This window comes from Scyliorhinus canicula, chromosome 15 (genome assembly GCF_902713615.1).
Source record: "Scyliorhinus canicula chromosome 15, sScyCan1.1, whole genome shotgun sequence".
Classification (NCBI taxonomy): domain Eukaryota; kingdom Metazoa; phylum Chordata; class Chondrichthyes; order Carcharhiniformes; family Scyliorhinidae; genus Scyliorhinus; species Scyliorhinus canicula.
This window is the reverse complement of record NC_052160.1, coordinates 79,163,266-79,183,494: the sequence shown is the minus strand read 5'-3', so window position 1 is coordinate 79,183,494 and position 20,229 is coordinate 79,163,266. Positions and strand designations below refer to the sequence as shown.

The window sequence follows — 20,229 nt, the reverse complement described above, 5'->3', positions numbered from 1 at the left end:
CTCAAACCCACGTATCCACCCTATACCCATAACCCAACAACACCCCCCCCCCCATAACCTTACTTTTTAGGATACTACGGGCAATTTAGCATGGCCAATCCACCTAACCCGCACATCTTTGGACTGTGGGAGGAAACCAGAGCACCCGGAGGAAACCCACGCACACACGGGGAGGACGTCTAGACTCCGCACAGACAGTGACCCAGCCGGGAACCGAACCTGGGACCCTGGAGCTGTGAAGCATTTATGCTAACCACCATGCTACCGTGCTGCCCCATCCTGACTCTGTTTCCTGCTCGTTAACCAAATGTCTATTCACATTAACATATCACCCCAACACCACAAGCTCTTATCTTGTGCTTTTATCTTTGATGTGGCACCTTATCAAATGCCTCTTAGGAATCCAAATAAGCTACATCTACTGGTTCTCCTTTATCAACCCTGCTTGTCACATCCTCAAAGGATGTGAATCTTTATGGATGCTCCATCGCAAATATATTTAAGGCTGGGATATTGGTTTGAGGGAATTAAGGGGAGCGGCAGGAACAGGGGTTGAGGTCAATCCATGTACCTATCCAATAGCCGCTTGAAGGTCCCTAATGTTTCCGACTCAACTACTTCCACAGGCAGTGCATTCCATGCCCCCACTACTCTCTGGGTAAATAACCTACCTCTGACATCCCCCCTATATCTTCCACCATTTAACTTAAATTTATGTCCCCTTGTAATGGTTTGTTCCACCCGGGGAAAAAGTCTCTGTCTATTCCCCTGATCATCTTATAAACCTCTATCAAGTTGCCCCTCATCCTTCTCTGTTCTAATGAGAAAACCCTCAACCTTTCCTCGTAAGACCTACTCTCCATTCCAGGCAACATCCTGGTAAATCTCCTTTGCACCTTTTCCAAAGCTTCCACATCCTTCCTAAAATGAGGTGACCAGAACTGCACACAGTACTCCAAATGTGGCCTGACCAAGGTTTTGTACAGCTGCATCATCACCTCACGGCTCTTAAATTCAATCCCTCTGCTAATGAACGCTAGCACACCATAGGGCTTCTTCACAGCTCTATCCACTCGAGTGGCAACTTTCAAAGATCTATGAACATAGACCCCAAGATCTCTCTGCTCCTCCACATTGCCAAGAACCCTACTGTTAACCCTGTATTCCGCATTCATATATCTCCTTCCAAAATAGAGAGCCTCACACTTGTCAGGGTTAAACTCCATCTGCCACTTCTCAGCCCAGCTCTGCATCCTATCTATGTCTCTTTGCAGCCGACAACAGCCCTCCTCACTATCCACAACATCACTAATCTTCGTATCATCTGCAAATTTACTGACCCAACCTTCAACTCCCTCATCCAAGTCATTAATGAAAATCACAAACATCAGAGGTCCCAGAACTGATCCCTGCAGTACGCCACTGGTAACTGGGCTCCAGATATTTGCCATCCAACACCACTCTCTGACTTCTGTCGGTTAGCCAGTTCGTTATCCAACTGGCCAAATTTCCCACTATCCCATGCCTCCTTATTTTGAAATGAAATGAAAATGAAAATCGCTTATTGTCACGAGTAGGATTCAAATGAAGTTACTGTGAAAAGCCCCTAGTCACCACATTCCGGCGCCTGTTCGGGGAGGCTGTTACGGGAATTGAACCGTGCTGCTGGCCTGCTTGGTCTGCTTTATAAGCCAGCGATTTAGCCCAGTGTGCTAAACCTGCATAAGCCTACCATGGGGAACCTTATCAAATACCTTACTAAAACCATGTACACTACATCCACTGCTTTACCTTCATCCACATGCTGGGTCACCTGCTCAAAGAATTCAATGAGACTTGTGAGGCAAGACCTACCCCTCACAAATCCGTGCTGACCATCCCTAATCAAGCAGTATCTTTCCATATGCTCAGAAATCCTATCCCTCAGTACCCTTTCCATTACTTTGCCTACCACCAAAGTAAGACTAACTGGCCTGTAATTCCCAGGGTTATCCCTATTCCCTTTTTTGAACAGGGGCACGACATTCACCACTCTCCAATCCCCTCGTACCAGCCCTGTTGACAGTGAGGACGAAAAGATCATTGCCAACGGCTCTTCAATTTCATCTCTTGCTTCCCATAGAATCCTTGGATATATCCCGTCAGGCCCGGGGGACTTGTCGATCCTCAAGCTTTTCAAAATGCCCAACACATCTTTCTTTCTAACATGAGAGGATTATGAGAGATACGATTTATAATCATCTAGATAGGAATAATATGATTAGGGATAGTCAGCATGGTTTTGTGAAGGGTAGGTCATGCCTCACAAACCTTATCGAGTTCTTTGAGAAGGTGACTGAACAGGTAGACGAGGGTAGAGCAGTTGATGTGGTGTATATGGATTTCAGTAAAGCGTTTGATAAGGTTCCCCACGGTCGGCTATTGCAGAAAATACGGAGGCTGGGGATTGAGGGTGATTTCGAGACGTGGATCAGAAATTGGCCAGTTGAAAGAAGACAGAGGGTGGTGGTTGATGGGAAATGTTCAGAATGGAGTTCAGTTACGAGTGGCGTACCACAAGGATCTGTTCTGGGGCCGTTGCTGTTTGTCATTTTTATATGACCTCGAGGAGGGCGCAGAAGGTTGGGTGAGTAAATTTGCAGACGACACTAAAGTCGGTGGTGTTGTAGACAGTGCGGAAGGATGTTGCAGGTTACAGAGGGACATAGATAAGCTGCAGAGCTGGGCTGAGAGGTGGCAAATGGAGTTTAATGTAGAGAAGTGTGAGGTGATTCACTTTGGAAAGAATAACAGGAATGCGGAATATTTGGCTAATGGTAAAATTCTTGGTACTGTGGATGAGCAGAGGGATCTCGGTGTCCAGCACATAGATCCCTGAAAGTTGCCATCCAGGTTGATAGGGTTGTGAAGAAGGCCTATGGTGTGTTGGCCTTTATTGGTCGAGGGATTGAGTTCCAGAGCCATGAGGTCATGTTGCAGCTGTACAAAACTCTGGTACGGCCGCATTTGGAGTATTGCGTACAGTTCTGGTCGCCTCATTATAGGAAGGACGTGGAAGCTTTGGAACGGGTGCAGAGGAGATTTACCAGGATGTTGCCTGGTATGGAGGGAAAATCTTATGAGGAAAGGCTGATGGACTTGAGGTTGTTTTCGTTAGAGAGAAGAAGGTTAAGAGTGACTTAATAGAGGCATACAAAATGATCGGAGGGTTAGATAAGGGGGACAGTGAGAGCCTTCTCCCGCTGATGGAGGTGGCTAGCACGAGGGGACATAGCCTTAAATTGAGGGGTAATAGATATAGGACAGAGGTCAGAGGTAGGTTTTTTTACGCAAAGAGTGGTGAGGCCGTGGAATGCCTTACCTGCAACAGTAGTGAACTCGCCAACATTGAGGGCATTTAAAAGTTTATTGGATAAGCATATGGATGATAATGGCATAGTGTAGGTTAGATGGCCTTTAGTTTTTGACTTCCCATGTCGGTGCAACATCGTGGGCCGAAGGGCCTGTACTGCGCTGTATCGTTCTATGTTCTATGTTCTATGTATCGCCTCGAGCTTACCAGTCTGTTTCACACTGTCCTCTCCAACAATATGGCCCCTCTGATTCGTAAATACTCTAGAAAAGTACTTGCTCAAGACCTCTCCTATCTCTTCTGACTCAATACACAATCTCCCGCTAATGTCCTTGATCGGACCTACCCTCGCTCTCTAGTCATTCTCATATTTCTCACATATGTGTAAAAGGCCTTGGGGTTTCCCTCGATTCTACCCGACAAAGATTTTTCATGCCCTCTCTTAGCTCTCCTAATCCCTTTCTTCAGTTCCCTCCTGGCTATCTTGTATCCCTCCAGCGCCCTGTCTGAACCTTGTTTCCTCAGCCATACACAAGTCTCCTTCTTCCTCTTTACAAGACATTCAACCTCTCTTGTCAACCATGGTTCCCTCACTCGACCATCTCTCCCTGCCTGACAGGGACATACAGATCAAGGACACGCAGTACCTGATCCTTGAACAAGTTCCACATTTCAATTGGGTCCTTCCGTGACAGCCTATGTTCCCAACTTATGCACTTCAGTTCTTGTCTGACAGCATCGTATTTACCCTTCCCCCAATTGCAAACCTTGCCCTGTTGCACGCACCTATCCCTCTCCATTACTAAAGTGAAAGTCACAGAATTGTAGTCACTATCTCCAAAATGCTCCCCCACGAACAAATCTATCACCTGCCCTGGTTCATTACCAAGTACCAAATCCAATATGGCCTCCCCTCTGGTCAGACAATCTACATACTGTGTTAGAAAAGCTTCCTGGACACACTGCACAAACACTACCCCATCCAAACTATTTGATCTAATTGGGAAGTTGAAGTCACCCATGACTACTACCCTGTGACATCTGCACCTTTCCAAGATCGGTTTCCCAATCTGTTCCTCCACATCTCTGCTGCTATTGGGGGGGCCTATTGAAAACTCCCAGCAAGGTGACTGCTCCTTTCCTATTTCTGACTTCAACCCATATTACCTCAGTAGGCAGATCCTCCTCGAACTCCTTTCTGCAGCTGTTATACTATCTCTAATTAACAAGGCAACCCCCCCCCCCCCCACCTCTTTTACCATCCTCCCTAGTCTTATTGAAACATCGATAACCAGGAACCTCCAACAACAATTTATGCCCCTCTTCTATCCAAGTTTCCCTGGTGGCCACCACATCGTAGCCCCAAGTACCGATTCATGCCTTAAGTTCACCCACCTTATTCCTGATGCTTCTTGCGTTGAAGTATGCACACTTCAACCCATCTCCGTGCCTACAAGTACTCTCCTTTGTCAGTGTTACCTTCCCCACTGCATCACTACACGCTTTGGCGTCCTGAATATCGGCTACCTTAGTTGCTGGAATACAAGTCCGGTTCCCATTTCCCTGCCAAATTAGTTTAAACCCTCCCGAAGAGTACTAGGAAACCTCCCCCGCAGGATATTGGTACCCCTCTGGTTCAGATGCAACCCGTCCTGCTTGTACAGGTCCCACCTTCCCCAGAATGCGCTCCAATTATCCAAATACCTGAAGCCCTCCCTCCTACACCATTCCTGCAGCCACGTGTTCAACTGCACACTCTCCCTATTCCTAGCTTCGCTATCACGTGGCACCGGCAACAAACCAGAGATGACAACTCTGTCTGTCCTGGCTTTTAACTTCCAGCCTAACTCCCTAAACTCGTTTATTACATCCACACCCTTTTTCCTACCTACGTCGTTTGGTATCAATGTGCACCACGACTTCTGGCTGCTCACCCTCCCTCTTCAGGATCCTGAAGACACAATCAGAGACATCCCTGGCCCTGGCACCCGGGAGGCAACATACCTTCCGGGAGTCTCGCTCGTGACCACAGAATCTCTTATCTATTCCCCTAACCATTGAGTCTCCTATCACTATTGCTTTTCTAGTCTCCTCCCTTCTCTTCTGAGCCCCAGAGCCAGACTCAGTGCCAGAGACCTGGCCGCTAGGGCCTTCCCCTGGTAGGTCATCCCCCCCAACAGCATCCAAAACGGTATACTTGTTTTGAAGGGGAACGGTCACGAGGGATCCCTGCACTGCCTGCCCGTTTGTTTTCTTTCCCCTGACTGTAACCCAGCTACTCTTGTCCTGTATCTTGGGTGTGGCTACCTCCCTGTAACTCGTCTCGATAACCCCCTCTGGATGAAGTTCATCCAGCTTCGGCTCCAGTTCCCTAACATGGTCTCTGAGGAGCTGGAGCTGGGTGCACTTAGCAAAGGTATAGTCAGCGGGACACTGGTGGTATCCCTCACCACCCACATCCTATAGGAGGAGCATGCAACTGCCCTAGCCTCCATCCCCTCTTACCTTACAGAATATATCTGCACTGTGGACCAACTGGAACTCCGCCCTCCGACTCTGCTCCTAGTCAGCTGTACTCTCTGTAAAATCCCAGCTCCCTTCACGCTCTTTGTGGAAATGTAGGATATGAAATGAAAGGAGCACCTTACTCCCTCCTTATCTAACTCCCTCAGTCACCAAACTCTCACTGTAGCACTCAAATGCACCCAAATTCAGCACTCAGTCTGCACTGTAGCTGGCTCACATTTATACTGTGACTCTAGCCTCTAAAAACTGGCCTAATCCAATTAACCAATTAATAAGCTCCAGCTGCAAGTAGCTGCAAGCAGAACCTTTGTTTAAAGCTGATTGAAAATTCACCTTCTTCTCAACCAAACAGCAACTTTGAAGTTCATTAACTAAATAAAGGAAAGACTAGACTTTAGATAAAAATGAACCCTTATTATCCCTCAGTCACCAAACTCTCACTATAGCACTGAAATGCACCCACATTTAGCACTCAGTGCAAACCGAAACAATTAAAGCATCGTAAAAGGCTTGGGCAGTTTTGTTTTTATTAAGGGAGTTCCCTGTGGAGTTAATTAGATTTCAGCTTGGTAAGATGATGCAGTTACTGGGTGGAGCTAAGGTATCAGGCATTTTGCAGAAAAAGCAGGTCAGTTGAGTTCCAGAGGAAGCTGTGAGTAGATGTCAAGCATCAATTTCACTGCAGTTCACTTAAAGGTATGTTGACATATTAAGTTTCTTTCCAAGCATTTCAGACTTGTCATTGAGCACGGTGTGGCTGCTGGAGGCCACCGCCATGAGCATGCGCGGCCTCCGGCCCGGAAGTTCGGGGTCCCGTATCTGCAGCAAAAGCTGCGAGATCCACTCCGGGTCCCTACTACCCTCCTACAGGGCTGGGAATTCATGTCCCTTTGATGCCAGTTTTTCTGGCGTAAAACTCTATCATTTTGAGGCCGGTGTGGGGCATAGTCCCAATAATGGAGAATCCAGCCCAAGATTTTCTGGTGTGATGTTCAAAATATTTTAATGCTGTGCTAGTAATAAAATTTGTTTTGTTAAACCACCTGCCTATTTCTTCATAAAACCACTCCTGGGGTGAGGTGTCCTTTCCTCACAGTCTTACAAAATTAAAATGAACTTTGGGGTTTCTGTCCAGTATCCTAGCCACTGTTGGGGCCTGGTCTGGATGGTAATATCTCCCTCTTTGAGAGAGCTGACTGGTGGTGGTTTAACCTTAGGGTCACCACAACTCAGGCGAGAGGCAAGGTTGAGAAGGCAGAGCCTTCATGGTAACCTCAGCTGGCACGGGAATTGAACCAGCGTTGTTGCCGTCTCGCCGCATCATGAACCAACCACCCAGTCAGTTGATCTAACCAACCCCGATTCTGTGAAGTACAGCGCATACGGAGATGGCCAGGTAGGAGAGTTCCTCCCCGAATATTGTGGAACAAGCCTCGCCTGCAGCAAGTGGTGCTTTGGACCCTGTTTTCTCCCATTATTCGGCTCCTGAATCCAGAAGGAAAATCCTGCCCACTGTGTCTGTTTTCCCTCTTTGGCCAAACTAATGAGAATATTTAGGGGGTGGGTTTCATAGAATTTACAGTGCAGAAGGAGGCCATTCGGCCCATCGAGTCTGAACCGGCTCCTGGAAAGAGCACCCTACCCAAGGTCCACACTTCCACCCTATCCCCATAACCCAGTAACCCAACCCACCACTAAGGGCAATTTTGGACACTAAGGGCATTTTATCATGGCCAATCCACCTAACCTGCACATCTTTGGACTGTGGGAGGAAACCGGAGCACCCGGAGGAAACCCACGCAGACACGGGGAGGATGTGCAGACTCCACACAGACAGTGGCCCAAGCCGGAATCGAACCTGGGACCCTGGGTTGTGCCATGTATAATGTAGGATGCTCAGTTTGCTGTGACTGTTCTGGGGATTCATGGTGAATACTCCACCATGAATATCTGGTGTGTTGGGTGTGTAAGGTGTTCACTAACACAAGTGTTTGGATGGTTGTGTACACAATACAATCAGCACAGGATCAGCATTCAGCGTGACTGTGTTTAGCGTCTACTCACCACATTGTGAATGGCGTACAGTGTCCTGTTTCCAGATCCAGTTGTACGATAAGCATTCAGTGACTTACTGTAATAAGCATTCATCTCTTGCAGAATCTATCAGAGCAAACAGAAAAAAGTCCATCTTACAGCAAGATCCACAATTAAATATAATGGAGTGGAAGAAGGGGTGAGTGAAGGACAGGATGGGGTAAAGAGGGAGCAAGGGAGAGAGAGGACGATACAGAATGGTGCAGAGAAAAAGATAAAGCAATGAAGCCAAGGGGGCAAGAGAGAGAGACAGACAGTGAATGTAGAATCAAACAGGGAATAAGAAATGAATGGACAGGAAAAGGTTAGTGGAAGAGACAAGGAAATGGGGCAAGAGGAAACAGTGAAATGGAAAGGGTGACAATGGAAGGGATGATTGAGACACAAGTGGGAGAATGAGATCTCAGAATCACGGAATTGTTATGGTGAAGGAGGAGGCCATTCAGCCCATCGTGTCTGTACCAGATCTCCAAACGAGCATCGTGAGATGGTGCCATTCCCCTGCCCTCTTTCCTGGGACATTTTTTATATTCAAATAATCATCTAATGCCTCGATTGAACCTGCCTCCCCACACATTCAGTCAGATCATTCCTGACCGTGAAAATATTTTTTTCTCATGTCTTGGCTGGAATTCTCCGTTTGGGAGACTAGAGGCGGGATTCTCCACTTGCCGAAGCCGAAACGCGATTGAGTGGAGAATAGCTTCCGATGCCAAAATGGCAAACAGTACCGGTTTGATGCCAAATCGGGATGCTCCGGCACCCTGTAAAAGCCTCGCTCGCCGCACGGTGTTAAAGTACAGTAGGCATATCACTAGCGGGCCTGACACTCTATTCTCAGGGGCCTCCGGGATTCACCACCTCCAATGGGCCGAATTCCAGGTGACGTGGTTCATTTGTGGTTTCAGAAATCGTCAACCTGGCGTCGTGGCTGCTGAGCGAGAGAGAGAAGGTAGGGAATGGTGTGGAGTGACTGAGGGCTGCCGACCCCGACAATGCTGGCTGTGGTGGGGGATCCCCTGCCAGCGCTAAGGGAGGGGGAAACAGGCCGAGCAGCCGGGGTGCCGAGCAGCCGGGGTGCCGAGCAGCCGGGGTCCCCCCCCGCCACATGACAGGAACGGTGCCCAGGTGGCCGTCTTGCTGAGCCCCCACTGACCACTGATCCCTGTCCCTGGTTCTACACAGTGGCACCGGACGAATTGGTGTGCCCACCTCCCCATTCCAACCGGCCGTCACCCATCGGGGGACCACCCAGGGCCACACCCGCGGCAGCCCTCAGTGAGGGGAGTGCCAGCCAACAGTACACCTGGCAGCAGGAATAGGTGCTAGGACCAGGGGCCTGCACAGTGCTGGCCACCGACAGGGCAGGGGTGCGGAACGCTGGACGGACATACGTGGACGGAGTCCGCACTACCAACCGGGGCCACCATGTAGACCATCAAACCCAGTTTGGCACGGACGTGTGCACCATGCTAACATGTTGGCCTTCCATCCCCTGCTCCAGATGAGCAGGCAGACAGTGCAGCACATCTGCCAGAAGATGGCAGACCTGGCACCGTGGGTGTATGGGGGAGGACACCCACTCCCGGTGACCGTCAAGCTGACGGTCGCCCTGACCTTTTACCCGATGGGGTCCTTCCAGTCACCGAGTGGAAACCTATCCGGGATCTCACAGACCTCGGTGTACAAGTGCATCCGCACCATCACAGAGGCCCTATATGCCCAGGCGGAGCAGTGCATCCTTTTCCATGTGGACCGAGCCCACCAAAATGCCTGAGCAGCGGGGTTCAGCGCCATTGCCGGGATGCGCTGGGTCCAAAGGGCGATAGACGGGATGGATATCCTAGGGCACCTTATCATAGAATTTAAAGTGCAGAAGGAGGCCAATCGGCCCATCGAGTCTGCACCAGCTCTTGGAAAGAGCACCCTACCCAAGGTCAACACCTCCCCCTATCCCAATAACCCAGTAACCCCACCCAACACTAAGGGCAATTTTGGGTGTTAAGGGCAATTTATCATGGCCAATCCACCTAACCTGCACATCTTTGGACTGTGGGAGGAAACCGGAGCACCCGGAGGAAACCCACGCACACACGGAGAGGATGTGCAGACTCCGCACAGACAATGACACAAGCCGGAATCGAACCTGGGCCCCTGGAGCTGTGAAGCCATTGTGCTATCCACAATACTACCGTGCTGCACCTGTGGATAAAAGACAGCAACACACAAACTGAAAGCGGTACTACTTAATGAACATCAAGCTGGTGTGTGACCATCAGCTGCGCATCGTACACCTCGGCATTTGATACCCAGGGAGTGTCCATCACTCCTTCACCCTGGCTGGTACCAAGGGAGTGTCCATCACTCCTTCACCCTGGCTGGTACCCAGGGAGTGTCCATCACTCCTTCACTCTGGCTGATACCCAGGGAGTGTGCGTGACTCCTTCACCCTGGCTGGTACCCAGGGAGTGTCCATCACTCCTTCACCCTGGCTGGTACCCAGGGAGTGTCCATCACTCCTTCAATCTGGCTGATACCCAGGGAGTGTCCGTCACTCCTTCACCCTGGCTGGTACCCAGGGAGTGTCCATCACTCCTTCACCCTGGCTGGTACCCAGGGAGTGTCCATCACTCCTTCACCCTGACTGGTACCCAGGGAGTGTCCATCACCTCCTTCACCCAGGCTGGTACCCAGGGAGTGTCCATCACTCCTTCACCCTGGCTGGTACCCAGGGAGTGTGCATGACTCCTTCACCCTGGCTGGTACCCAGGGAGTGTCCATCACTCCTTCACCCTGGCTGGTACCCAGGGAGTGTCCATCACTCCTTCACCCTGGCTGGTACCCAGGGAGTGTCCATCACTCCTTCACCCTGGCTGATACCCAGGGAGTGTCCATCACTCCTTCACCCTGGCTGATACCCAGGGACTGTCCATGAATTCACCCTGGCTGGTACCCAGGGAGTGTCCATCACTCCTTCACCCTGGCTGATACCCAGGGACTGTCCATGAATTCACCCTGGCTGGTACCCAGGGAGTGTCCATCACTCCTTCACCCTGGCTGATACCCAGGGAGTGTCCATCACTCCTTCACCCTGGCTGATACCCAGGGAGTGTCCATCACTCCTCCACCCTGGCTGGTACCCAGGGAGTGTCCATCACTCCTTCACCCTGGCTGGTACCCAGGGAGTGTCCATCACTTCTTCACCCTGGCTGGTACCCAGGGAGTGTCCATCACTCCTTCACCCTGGCTGATACCCAGGGAGTGTCCATCACTCCTTCACCCTGGCTGGTACCCAGGGAGTGTCCATCACTCCTTCACCCTGGCTGGTACCCAGGGAGGGTCCATCAATCCTTCACCCTGGCTGGTACCCAGGGAGGGTCCATCAATCCTTCACCCTGGCTGATACCCAGGGAGTGTCCATCACTCCTTCACCGTGGCTGGTAACCAGGGAGTGTCCATCACTCCTTCACCCTGGCTGGTACCCAGGGAGTGTCCATCACTCCTTCAATCTGGCTGGTACCCAGGGAGTGTGCGTGACTCCTTCACCCTGGCTGGTACCCAGGGAGTGTCCATCACTCGTTCACCCTGGCTGGTACCCAGGGAGTGTCCATCACCTCCTTCACCCAGGCTGGTACCCAGGGAGTGTCCATCACTCTTTCACCCTGGCTGGTACCCAGGGAGTGTCCATCACTCCTTCACCCTGGCTGGTACCCAGGGAGTGTCCATCACTCCTTCACCCTGGCTGGTACCCAGGGAGTGTCCATCACTCCTTCACCCTGGCTGATACCCAGGGAGTGACCATCACTCCTTCACCCTGGCTGATACCCAGGGACTGTCCATGAATTCACCCTGGCTGGTACCCAGGGAGTGTCCATCACTCCTTCACCCTGGCTGATACCCAGGGAGTGTCCATCACTCCTTCACCCTGGCTGATACCCAGGGAGTGTCCATCACTCCTCCACCCTGGCTGGTACCCAGGGAGTGTCCATCACTCCTTCACCCTGGCTGGTACCCAGGGAGTGTCCATCACTCCTTCACCCTGGCTGGTACCCAGGGAGTGTCCATCACTCCTTCACCCTGGCTGATACCCAGGGAGTGTCCATCACTCCTTCACACTGGCTGGTACCCAGGGAGTGTCCATCACTCCTTCACCCTGGCTGGTACCCAGGGAGTGTCCATCACTCCTTCACGCTGGCTGGTACCCAGGGAGTGTCCATCACTCCTTCACCCTGGCTGGTACCCAGGGAGTGTCCATCAATCCTTCACCCTGGCTGGTACCCAGGGAGTGTCCATCACTCCTTCACCCTGGCTGGTACCCAGGGAGTGTCCATCACTCCTTCACCCTGGCTGATACCCAGGGAGTGTCCATCACTCCTTCACCCTGGCTGGTACCCAGGGAGTGTCCATCACTCCTTCACCCTGGCTGGTACCCAGGGAGTGTCCATCACTCCTTCACCCTGGCTGGTACCCAGGGAGTGTCCATCACTCATTCACCCTGGCTGATACCAAGGGAGTGTCCATCACTCCTTCACCCTGGCTGATACCCAGGGAGTGTCCATCACTCCTTCACCCTGGCTGGTACCCAGGGAGTGTCCATCACTCCTTCACCCTGGCTGATACCCAGGCAGTGTGCGTAACTCCTTCACCCTGGCTGGTACCCAGGGAGTGTGCGTGACTGCTTCATCCTGGCTGGTACCCAGGGAGTGTCCATCACTCCTTCACCCTGGCTGGTACCCAGGGAGTGTCCATCAATCCTTCACCCTGGCTGATACCCAGGGAGTGTCCATCACTCCTTCACCCTGGCTGGTACCCAGGGAGTGTCCATCACTCCTTCACCCTGGCTGGTACCCAGGGAGTGTGCGTGACTCCTTCACCCTGGCTGGTACCCAGGGAGTGTCCATCACTCCTTCACCCTGGCTGGTACCCAGGGAGTGTCCATCACTCCTTCACCCTGGCTGATACCCAGGGAGTGTCCATCACTCCTTCACCCTGGCTGGTACCCAGGGAGTGTGCGTGACTCCTTCACCCTGGCTGGTACCCAGGGAGTGTCCATCACTCCTTCACCCTGGCTGGTACCCAGGGAATGTCCATCACTCCTTCACCCTGGCTGGTACCCAGGGAGTGTCCATCACTCCTTCACCCTGGCTGGTAGCCAGGGAGTGTGCGTGACTCCTTCACCCTGGCTGGTACCCAGGGAGTGTGCGTGACTCCTTCACCCTGGCTGGTACCCAGGGAGTGTCCATCACTCCTTCAATCTGGCTGATACCCAGGGAGTGTCCGTCACTCCTTCACCCAGGCTGGTACCCAGGGAGTGTCCATCACTCCTTCACCCTGGCTGGTACCCAGGGAGTGTCCATCACCTCCTTCACCCAGGCTGGTACCCAGGGAGTGTCCATCACTCCTTCACCCTGGCTGGTACCCAGGGAGTGTCCATCACTCCTTCACCCTGGCTGGTACCCAGGGAGTGTCCATCACTCCTTCACCCTGGCTGGTACCCAGGGAGTGTCCATCACTCCTTCACCCTGGCTGATACCCAGGGAGTGACCATCACTCCTTCACCCTGGCTGATACCCAGGGACTGTCCATGAATTCACCCTGGCTGGTACCCAGGGAGTGTCCATCACTCCTTCACCCTGGCTGATACCCAGGGAGTGTCCATCACTCCTTCACCCTGGCTGATACCCAGGGAGTGTCCATCACTCCTAAACCCTGGCTGGTACCCAGGGAGTGTCCATCACTCCTTCACCCTCGCTGATACCCAGGGAGTGTCCATCACTCCTTCACCCTGGCTGGTACCCAGGGAGTGTCCATCAATCCTTCACCCTGGCTGGTACCCAGGGAGTGTCCATCAATCCTTCACCCTGGCTGGTACCCAGGGAGTGTCCATCACTCCTTCACCCTGGCTGGTACCCAGGGAGTGTCCATCACTCCTTCACCCTGGCTGATACCCAGGGAGTGTCCATCACTCCTTCACCCTGGCTGGTACCCAGGGAGTGTCCATCACTCCTTCACCCTGGCTGGTACCCAGGGAGTGTCCATCACTCCTTCACCCTGGCTGGTACCCAGGGAGTGTCCATCACTCCTTCACCCTGGCTGATACCAAGGGAGTGTCCATCACTCCTTCACCCTGGCTGATACCCAGGGAGTGTCCATCACTCCTTCACCCTGGCTGGTACCCAGGGAGTGTCCATCACTCCTTCACCCTGGCTGATACCCAGGGAGTGTGCGTAACTCCTTCACCCTGGCTGGTACCCAGGGAGTGTGCGTGACTCCTTCACCCTGGCTGGTACCCAGGGAGTGTCCATCACTCCTTCACCCTGGCTGGTACCCAGGGAGTGTCCATCAATCCTTCACCCTGGCTGATACCCAGGGAGTGTCCATCACTCCTTCACCCTGGCTGGTACCCAGGGAGTGTCCATCACTCCTTCACCCTGGCTGGTACCCAGGGAGTGTGCGTGACTCCTTCCCCTGGCTGGTACCCAGGGAGTGTCCATCACTCCTTCACCCTGGCTGGTACCCAGGGAGTGTCCATCACTCCTTCACCCTGGCTGATACCCAGGGAGTGTCCATCACTCCTTCACCCTGGCTGGTACCCAGGGAGTGTGCGTGACTCCTTCACCCTGGCTGGTACCCAGGGAGTGTCCATCACTCCTTCACCCTGGCTGGTACCCAGGGAGTCTCCATCACTCCTTCACCCTGGCTGGTACCCAGGGAGTGTCCATCACTCCTTCACCCTGGCTGGTAGCCAGGGAGTGTGCGTGACTCCTTCACCCTGGCTGGTACCCAGGGAGTGTGCGTGACTCCTTCACCCTGGCTGGTACCCAGGGAGTGTCCATCACTCCTTCACCCTGGCTGGTACCCAGGGAGTGTCCATCACTCCTTCACCCTGGCTGATACCCAGGGAGTGTCCATCACTCCTTCACCCTGGCTGGTACCCAGGGAGTGTGCGTGACTCCTTCACCCTGGCTGGTACCCAGGGAGTGTCCATCACTCCTTCACCCTGGCTGGTACCCAGGGAGTGTCCATCACTCCTTCACCCTGGCTGATTCCCAGGGAGTGTCCATCACTCCTTCACCCTGGCTGGTACCCAGGGAGTGTGCGTGACTCCTTCACCCTGGCTGGTACCCAGGGAGTGTCCATCACTCCTTCACCCTGGCTGGTACCCAGGGAGTGTCCATCACTCCTTCACCCTGGCTGATACCCAGGGAGTGTCCATCACTCCTTCACACTGGCTGGTACCCAGGGAGTGTCCATCACTCCTTCACCCTGGCTGGTACCCAGGGAGTGTCCATCACTCCTTCACCCTGGCTGGTACCCAGGGAGTGTCCATCACTCCTTCACCCTGGCTGGTACCCAGGGAGTGTGCGTGACTCCTTCACCCTGGCTGGTACCCAGGGAGTGTCCATCACTCCTTCACCCTGGCTGATACCCAGGGAGTGTCCATCACTCCTTCACCCTGGCTGATACCCAGGGAGTGTCCATCACTCCTTCACCCTGGCTGGTACCCAGGGAGTGTCCATCACTCCTTCACCCTGGCTGGTACCCAGGGAGTGTCCATCACTCCTTCACCCTGGCTGGTACCCAGGGAGTGTCCATCACTCCTTCACCCTGGCTGATACCAAGGGAGGGTCCATCACTCCTTCACCCTGGCTGATACCCAGGGAGTGTCCATCACTCCTTCACCCTGGCTGGTACCCAGGGAGTGTCCATCACTCCTTCACCCTGGCTGATACCCAGGGAGTGTGCGTAACTCCTTCACCCTGGCTGGTACCCAGGGAGTGTGCGTGACTCCTTCACCCTGGCTGGTACCCAGGGAGTGTCCATCACTCCTTCACCCTGGCTGGTACCCAGGGAGTGTCCATCAATCCTTCACCCTGGCTGATACCCAGGGAGTGTCCATCACTCCTTCACCCTGGCTGATACCAAGGGAGTGTCCATTACTCCTTCACCCTGGCTGATACCCAGGGAGTGTCCATCACTCCTTCACCCTGGCTGGTACCCAGGGAGTGTCCATCACTCCATCACCCTGGCTGATACCCAGGGAGTGTGCGTAACTCCTTCACCCTGGCTGGTACCCAGGGAGTGTGCGTGACTCCTTCACCCTGGCTGGTACCCAGGGAGTGTCCATCACTCCTTCACCCTGGCTGGTACCCAGGGAGTGTCCATCAATCCTTCACCCTGGCTGATACCCAGGGAGTGTCCATCACTCCTTCACCCTGGCTGGTACCCAGGGAGTGTCCATCACTCCTTCACCCTGGCTGGTACCCAGGGAGTGTGCGTGACTCCTTCCCCTGGCTGGTACCCAGGGAGTGTCCATCACTCCTTCACCCTGGCTGGTACCCAGGGAGTGTCCATCACTCCTTCACCCTGGCTGATACCCAGGGAGTGTCCATCACTCCTTCACCCTGGCTGGTACCCAGGGAGAGTGCGTGACTCCTTCACCCTGGCTGGTACCCAGGGAGTGTCCATCACTCCTTCACCCTGGCTGGTACCCAGGGAGTGTCCATCACTCCTTCACCCTGGCTGGTACCCAGGGAGTGTCCATCACTCCTTCACCCTGGCTGGTAGCCAGGGAGTGTGCGTGACTCCTTCACCCTGGCTGGTACCCAGGGAGTGTGCGTGACTCCTTCACCCTGGCTGGTACCCAGGGAGTGTCCATCACTCCTTCACCCTGGCTGGTACCCAGGGAGTGTCCATCACTCCTTCACCCTGGCTGATACCCAGGGAGTGTCCATCACTCCTTCACCCTGGCTGGTACCCAGGGAGTGTGCGTGACTCCTTCACCCTGGCTGGTACCCAGGGAGTGTCCATCACTCCTTCACCCTGGCTGGTACCCAGGGAGTGTCCATCACTCCTTCACCCTGGCTGATACCCAGGGTGTGTCCATCACTCCTTCACCCTGGCTGGTACCCAGGGAGTGTGCGTGACTCCTTCACCCTGGCTGGTACCCAGGGAGTGTCTATCACTCCTTCACCCTGGCTGGTACCCAGGGAGTGTCCATCACTCCTTCACCCTGGCTGATACCCAGGGAGTGTCCATCACTCCTTCACCCTGGCTGGTACCCAGGGAGTGTCCATCAGTCCTTCACCCTGGCTGGTACCCAGGGAGTGTGCGTGACTCCTTCACCCTGGCTGGTACCCAGGGAGTGTCCATCACTCCTTCACCCTGGCTGGTACCCAGGGAGTGTGCGTGACTCCTTCACCCTGGCTGGTACCCAGGGAGTGTCCATCACTCCTTCACCCTGGCTGATACCCAGGGAGTGTCCATCACTCCTTCACCCTGGCTGGTACCCAGGGAGTGTCCATCAATCCTTCACCCTGGCTGGTACCCAGGGAGTGTGCGTGACTCCTTCACCCTGGCTGGTACCCAGGGAGTGTCCATCACTCCTTCACCCTGGCTGGTACCCAGGGAGTGTCCATCACTACTTCACCCTGGCTGATACCCAGGGAGTGTCCATCACTCCTTCACCCTGGCTGATACCCAGGGAGTGTCCATCACTCCTTCACCCTGGCTGGTACCCAGGGAGTGTGCGTGACTCCTTCACCCTGGCTGATACCCAGGGAGTGTCCATCACTCCTTCACCCTGGCTGGTACCCAGGGAGTGTGCGTGACTCCTTCACCCTGGCTGGTACCCAGGGAGTGTCCATCACTCCTTCACCCTGGCTGGTACCCAGGGAGTGTGCGTGACTCCTTCCCCTGGCTGGTACCCAGGGAGTGTCCATCACTCCTTCACCCTGGCTGGTACCCAGGGAGTGTCCATCACTCCTTCACCCTGGCTGATACCCAGGGAGTGTCCATCACTCCTTCACCCTGGCTGGTACCCAGGGAGTGTGCGTGACTCCTTCACCCTGGCTGGTACCCAGGGAGTGTCCATCACTCCTTCACCCTGGCTGGTACCCAGGGAGTGTCCATCACTCCTTCACCCTGGCTGATACCCAGGGAGTGTCCATCACTCCTTCACCCTGGCTGGTAGCCAGGGAGTGTGCGTGACTCCTTCACCCTGGCTGGTACCCAGGGAGTGTGCGTGACTCCTTCACCCTGGCTGGTACCCAGGGAGTGTCCATCACTCCTTCACCCTGGCTGATACCCAGGGAGTGTCCATCACTCCTTCACCCTGGCTGGTACCCAAGGAGTGTGCGTGACTCCTTCACCCTGGCTGGTACCCAGGGAGTGTCCATCACTCCTTCACCCTGGCTGGTACCCAGGGAGTGTCCATCACTCCTTCACCCTGGCTGATACCCAGGGAGTGTCCATCACTCCTTCACCCTGGCTGGTACCCAGGGAGTGTGCGTGACTCCTTCACCCTGGCTGGTACCCAGGGAGTGTCCATCACTCCTTCACCCTGGCTGGTACCCAGGGAGTGTCCATCACTCCTTCACCCTGGCTGATACCCAGGGAGTGTCCATCACTCCTTCACCCTGGCTGGTACCCAGGGAGTGTCCATCAGTCCTTCACCCTGGCTGGTACCCAGGGAGTGTGCGTGACTCCTTCACCCTGGCTGGTACCCAGGGAGTGTCCATCACTCCTTCACCCTGGCTGGTACCCAGGGAGTGTGCGTGACTCCTTCACCCTGGCTGGTACCCAGGGAATGTCCATCACTCCTTCGCCCTGGCTGGTACCCAGGGAGTGTCCATCACTCCTTCACCCTGGCTGATACCCAGGGAGTGTCCATCACTCCTTCACCCTGGCTCATACCCAGGGAGTGTCCATAACTCCTTCACCCTGGCTGGTACCCAGGGAGTGTCCATCACTCCTTCACCCTGGCTGGTACCCAGGGAGTGTCCATCACTCCTTCACCCTGGCTGATACCCAGGGAGTGTCCATCACTCCTTCACCCTGGCTGGTACCCAGGGAGTGTGCGTGACTCCTTCACCCTGGCTGATACCCAGGGAGTGTCCATCACTCCTTCACCCTGGCTGGTACCCAGGGAGTGTCCATCACTCCTTCACCCTGGCTGGTACCCAGGGAGTGTCCATCACTCCTTCACCCTGGCTGATAACCAGGGAGTGTCTATCACTCCTTCACCCTGGCTGTTACCCAGGGAGTGTCCATCACTCCTTCACCCTGGCTGGTACCCAGGGAGTGTCCATCACTCCTTCACCCTGGCTGATACCCAGGGAGTGTCCATCACTCCTTCACCCTGGCTGGTACCCAGGGAGTGTGCGTGACTCCTTCACCCTGGCTGGTACCCAGGGAGTGTCCATCACTCCTTCACCCTGGCTGGTACCCAGGGAGTGTCCATCACTCCTTCGCCCTGGCTGATACCCAGGGAGTGTCCATCACTCCTTCACCCTGGCTGATACCCAGGGAGTGTCCATCACTCCTTCACCCTGGCTGGTACCCAGGGAGTGTCCATCACTCCTTCACCCTGGCTGGTACCCAGGGAGTGTCCATCACTCCTTCACCCTGGCTGGTACCCAGGGAGTGTCCATCACTCCTTCACCCTGGCTGGTACCCAGGGAGTGTCCATCACTCCTTCACCCTGGCTGGTACCCAGGGAGTGTGCGTGACTCCTTCACCCTGGCTGGTACCCAGGGAGTGTGCGTGATTCCTTCACCCTGGCTGGTACCCAGGGAGTGTCCATCACTCCTTCACCCTGGCTGGTACCCAGGGAGTGTCCATCACTCCTTCACCCTGGCTGATACCCAGGGAGTGTCCATCACTCCTTCACCCTGGCTGGTACCCAGGGAGTGTGCGTGACTCCTTCACCCTGGCTGGTACCCAGGGAGTGTGCGTGACTCCTTCACCCTGGCTGGTACCCAGGGAGTGTCCATCACTCCTTCACCCTGGCTGGTACCCAGGGAGTGTGCGTGACTCCTTCACCCTGGCTGGTAACCAGGGAGTGTCCATCACTCCTTCACCCTGGCTGGTACCCAGGGAGTGTCCATCACTCCTTCACCCTGGCTGATACCCAGGGAGTGTCCATCACTCCTTCACCCTGGCTGGTACCCAGGGAGTGTGCGTGACTCCTTCACCCTGGCTGGTACCCAGGGAGTGTCCATCACTCCTTCACCCTGGCTGGTACCCAGGGAGTGTCCATTACTCCTTCACCCTGGCTGATACCCAGGGAGTGTCCATCACTCCTTCACCCTGGCTGGTACCCAGGGAGTGTCCATCAGTCCTTCACCCTGGCTGGTAGCCAGGGAGTGTGCGTGACTCCTTCACCCTGGCTGGTACCCAGGGAGTGTGCGTGACTCCTTCACCCTGGCTGGTACCCAGGGAGTGTCCATCACTCCTTCACCCTGGCTGGTACCCAG

At 54.4% G+C, this 20,229-nt stretch overlaps 1 protein-coding gene across 1 annotated transcript in view; it reads right to left on the bottom strand.

The window, feature by feature from the left end:
* The window catches only part of LOC119978968 (CD9 antigen-like), a 212,780-nt gene that overhangs the window by 24,686 nt on the left and 167,865 nt on the right, over positions 1-20,229 (bottom strand). Inside the window, exon 5 of the mRNA XM_038820918.1 lies at positions 7,943-8,038. Coding sequence (XP_038676846.1) covers positions 7,943-8,038 — 96 coding nt within the window. The remainder of the gene's footprint in view (positions 1-7,942; positions 8,039-20,229) is intronic.